Source organism: Sceloporus occidentalis, unplaced genomic scaffold (assembly GCF_023333645.1).
Source record: "Sceloporus occidentalis isolate IW3139 unplaced genomic scaffold, rSceOcc1.0.p SCAF_2, whole genome shotgun sequence".
Taxonomy (NCBI): Eukaryota; Metazoa; Chordata; class Lepidosauria; order Squamata; family Phrynosomatidae; genus Sceloporus; species Sceloporus occidentalis.
The window spans coordinates 135,662,318-135,667,254 of NW_028316982.1; the positions used below are offsets into that span (position 1 = coordinate 135,662,318).

The window sequence follows — 4,937 nt, forward strand, 5'->3', positions numbered from 1 at the left end:
GCCAAAATAACAAAATAGAATGCAGAACATCTCTCACTAAGAGCATGCTGAAATGACAGTAGCTATTTCTTCTCCTGTGTGTGTGTGTGTGTGTGTGTGTGTGTGTGTGTGTGTGTAGTTTCTTTAGACATCCAGTCAGAGCTCACTGGGATAATAGCATCACTGGGGAGGTGCAGAGGGTGCAGAGTGTGCCGGGTGACACCCCAGAAGGGGAATGACACCACTGAAGGGAGGGTGACACCCGACCAGTCCCCCACCCCCTGTGGGGCTCCCTGCAGCCACATGGGGCTTCTGCATCCCTCCTCAGAGTCCCATGGCTGCTTCCTGGCTTTTCCCTGGGGCATGCAGGGCTTCTGTAGCTCTCCCCAGGGCTGCTCCCTAGAGGCATGTGCAGCATCTCAGAAGTGCACCAGAAGTTGCACACCAGAAGTCCAACCCCCATAATCTCCCCTCCCCCGGTGAGTGACAGCACTGGGTGATACCAACAATAAGGATGCCACTGCACTGGGGGAAGATAGTGTGCTTCCCACAATGAGATCATACAACTGTGTTCCTATTTACTATTTGCTTTGATTGTTATTATGCTTTATTTAATTTATGGTTATACAGTGGACCCTTGTTATACTTTGGGGTTTGGTTCCAAGATCCCCCATGGATAAGAAAATCCGTGGATGCTCAAGTCCCATTAAGTATGATGACATAGCAAAATGGTATTCCCTTATAAAAATTGGAAAATCAAGGTTTGATATTTGAAATTTATACTTTTTTTGAACATTTTTAAACTGTGGATGGTTGAATCCATGTATTAAAAATCCATGTATAAGAAGGGCCGACTGTACTGTCTTCCCCATCTATGAGGATAAAGATGTTTCTGCCTTAACTCCCTTAACTCTGAAATCTCAGCAACTGAAACTTGGCATGTATGCTATAGGGAATGGAAGAGGGTATATCTTGGGGTTATATAGTCTCATCTTTATTATTATTGATGCTTAAGCCAAAGGCCATTCGCATGATAAAATATAAAATATAAAACCAATAACAGCAATTTAGAATTATAAAATATCCCCTCAAATAACATCCAGATTTAATACATAATACATAATATACTTCCAATCAGTCAAATAGAACAACATTAAAAAAAGTGGGAAAAGAGAAAAAAAGAAAAAAAAAAAAGAAAAAAAACACTTCAAAGTTTGGGTAAAATCATCCACCTAACAACCATTAAAAGCATTGAGAAGAGAAGTAAAAAAAAAAAGAAAAAGGAAAAAGCTTCAAAGTTTAGATAAGGTCATCCCCCTGGCAATCCACTGCGATGTCTGCCATTACCCTTGCCCGAATTTTAATTGCTGCTGAAGCAAATAGTGAAACCTTATAAGTTACCTTAGAATCGATATCAGACAAAAGATAATAATTTTTTTCAGAAATGGTATTAGACTGTAAATTGGACAAAATAGATCCCATAAATTTAGTTCTTGGACCAGTATATAGTGAGCAAGAAAACAAATAATGAGGTAAATCCTCAATTTCTGGGGCTCCACAAATACATAAACGGGATTCCTTAGGTGTATGTGAATATCTACCATCAAGCATAGCTGAGGGCATTGTTTGGAAGCGGAGAGCTGTAAAAGCCTGTCTAAGCTTTAAAAATGTAAGATTCCCTAAATAAACAGCCATTTGATGGTCCAATTTATATAATCTAAACCATTTAGAAAATTTCGAGTTATTAATAGTCAGTCTATCCAGATGCATATCTTGGTTAAAGATATATTCACGAAGTTTCTCTCTTGTATTCCAACTGGAAGGATTTTCAGTTAAAGCAGGATATGTTTCAAGCAGCCTCTGGTATCTTGAGCTCCATACTTTACAGCTTGGTATATAATGAAAGCACAACTTAGGAAAAACCTTAACCGTAGAGTCTTTTACAGATCTCCAATAATTAAATAAAGTAAAATGAATTCGAGCTCTAATAGAAGGAAGGCCAACCTCCGCCCGAACCAAGGCTGCAGGCGTGCCAGGTGGGAGTAGGAGTAACTTCCTAAGAAACATATTCTGGATGGCCTCCAGTTTGGCCAGTTGGGAATCATCCCACCCCCACACGGCAGCGCCATAAAGAATGTGCGTTATAACTTTGCTCTGGAATATTTTAACAGCAGGCGCTACTAAGTGGCCCCCTGCCTGATTATAGAATCTAAGGATTGCTCCAATTAATCTCACAGCTACTGCTCTACTGGCTTCTATATGGGGCTTCCAAGAAAGATTTTCTGTAAAGTAAATGCCGAGATACTTAAATTCTCTGCATTGTTCAATCTGATGACCATTAATAGAGCAACGAAAAACAGCGTGTCTTTTCCCAAAAACCATTACCTTTGTTTTCTTGTAGTTAATAACAAGCTTTTCCTTGGAACAAAAAGCCTCTAACTTGGAAAGTAACCTTCTCAAACCTATACGTGTAAGTGAGATTAAAACCATGTCATCGGCATATAACAAAATAGATATCTTTTTAGATCCAAGTGTAGGCGGGAAGAATTCTGGGCCAGAAAGTACTGGGATAATATTATTCAAAAATAAATTAAAAAGTGTTGGTGCCAAAAGGCATCCTTGTTTAACTCCTTTATTTGTGGGAATGGGATCAGTTAATGAGCCAGAAGTACCAACTCTAATCCTTGTTGTTGTATTGGTATAAAGTTCCTTGATCAGAAACAATAAGCGATTGTCTATATTGGTATTGGCCAGTTTAAGCCATAACAAGTTTCTGTCAATTGAGTCAAAGGCTGCTGCTAGATCAATGAAGGCAACAAATAGATGTTTTGTAGGGCCTTCGATTCCTTTCTGGGCTAAATAATAAAGAGTCAAACAGTGGTCAATAGTACTCTGGCCTTCCCTGAATCCAGCTTGTTCAGGATAAATAATCTGGTTATTAAATTCCCAATCCTCCAACCTGTTTAATAAATATCTACTGTATAACTTAGAATCCACATCCAGCAGGCTTATAGGCCGATAGTTATTAGGATCTTGCCTATCTCCCTTCTTATATATGGGGACGACTACACTCTGCTTCCAGCCTACTGGAGTTATCCCAGTGTTATTAATTTGGGTAAATACCTTAGCTAGTATTGGAGCCCACCAATCAGAAAAATTTTTGTATATTTCTGGGGGCATCATATTTTCTCCTGGGGCTTTATTCAATGCCAGAGCTGCAATCAGTTTTTTTATCTCAGATTCTGAAACTGGAGGCCATTGAGGCAAATCGGTATTTTTTAACACAGAAGGAGAGTAATGCGCTGCATTTGTAGCTCCATAGAGCTTACTAAAGTGGCTATACCACTGTTGTGGTGTAATATGCCCCATAATAACCGGTCTAATCTTATTCATGCTAGAGGCAGTAATATCCCAAAACTGTTTCTCATTTTTTTCTGTAACCGCTTGCACTAGTTGTTTCCATTGCGTTCTAATATATTCATCTTTTTTGTGTTTTAAAAGTGCCTTATAGGCTGATCGCATAGAGGCTAAGATTTCAGGAGAGATATTGTCGTTATTTCTAAGTGCCTGCCGAGAGCACTTCATCAGTGCTTTCCTAGCACTTTGACATTCAAAATCAAACCATCTGTTAGTTGCTACCGTGTTGGGATTAAATTGTTTGTTACTCACCAACTTGGGCCTAAGCATTTGAATGATAGTTTGGAGGGTATGTAGAATATCTGAAGTGGAATTTAAAATAGCTGATTGTAGGGATTTAAAAGTAATACTCTCCAGCATCTGATGGACTGAACTACCCAGATTAATTGACCACCGTATTCTCCGTTCCCCAATATGAATTCCATTTAAATTTAAGTTTAAATTTAAATTTTGGGGAGTACCAGGGAGATGAAATAACCCAGTATTAAATAATAATGACAAAGGGAAATGATCACTTTCAACACGACTAATAACTTCAAATCTACAAATATCAGGAACCAGGTTTGCAGATACTATTATATAATCTATTGTACTTGTTCCCCTGTTGGTAACATACGTATATGAACCCGATGTCCGATCATAATGGGTTCCATTAAGGCACAGCAAGCCGTGCAAAGAAAGAATTTCTATAAGTTTAGATCCCGCTTTGTTGGTAATTATATCCTTTGAGACCCTAGGAACTGGTGCAGTATAAGCAATTGATCTTTGGTTAGTACTCTCCACCTGCCTTGAGTCATTTCCGATTCTAGCATTAAAATCTCCACAAAGTAAAAGCCTTGTAGAGGGATATTGGCTCTCTAAGGAAAATATGGTTTCAGATAAACTATCCCAAATATTATTAGGACCTACGTTCTTTGCTAAGTTAGGGGGGAAATAAACATTTATACAGATTAAAAAACCAAAATTCCTGCTCTTGATACCTAGCACCTGTATACAATGTGGGAAAGCACTAGTTATTGGTTGAATCTCTGCCTGCAAATCTACCGATATAAATATTGTAAGACCACCACTACCACGGCCTCTTGTACAACTTTTAGCTGCAGGGACAGAAAATGCTTGAAATCCATAAAGAGATGGCAAATTAGTTTCAAGGGCCCATGTCTCTTGTAAACATAGAATTTTAAAAGTTTGGAGGTAATTTGCAAAATCTGCATCATGGAACTTATTTCCCCAGCCCATGATATTCCAACTTAATAAGCTTAGTTGTCAAGCTGATGTAAAGTCCATATCATTACCAATGTTCAAGAGTTCTGTTTGAACTGGACCCTTTCGTTTGTTAGTTGCTTCGTGCCGGGAGGGTACAGTATTAACTCTCTTAGGTTCCAAAGGTTGTACTGGGATTATAGTTGTAAAATCCTTTTTATTCATTGATAAGAGAGCATCAATAGAACTCATATCTAAAGCCCTCTCTACATCGTGGGCCTCAGCGGTAGTTATTGAGTTCCACAGTGGTATGGCCAAATCCTTTGTAGTAAGCAGCA

The 4,937-nt window shown here is 38.7% G+C and overlaps 1 protein-coding gene across 1 annotated transcript; it reads right to left on the reverse strand.

Moving 5' to 3' along the window:
- Positions 1–1,241: 1,241 nt before the first annotated feature.
- LOC149319073 (uncharacterized) lies at positions 1,242–4,635 on the reverse strand. Its single transcript, XM_089507953.1, has 3 exons — positions 4,102–4,635; position 3,049; positions 1,242–1,349 (listed from the first exon to the last, which is right to left on the reverse strand). The coding sequence occupies exons 1-3, from the start codon at positions 4,633–4,635 to the stop codon at positions 1,279–1,281; spliced, it is 606 nt and encodes a 201-aa protein (XP_089364079.1). The 3' UTR covers positions 1,242–1,278.
- Positions 4,636–4,937: the final 302 nt, after the last annotated feature.

Excerpts from the sequence above, each read along its gene's own strand:
- LOC149319073 (XM_089507953.1), bottom strand. The coding sequence starts at position 4,635 with ATGGGCTGGGGAAATAAGTTCCATGATGCAGATTTTGCAAATTACCTC.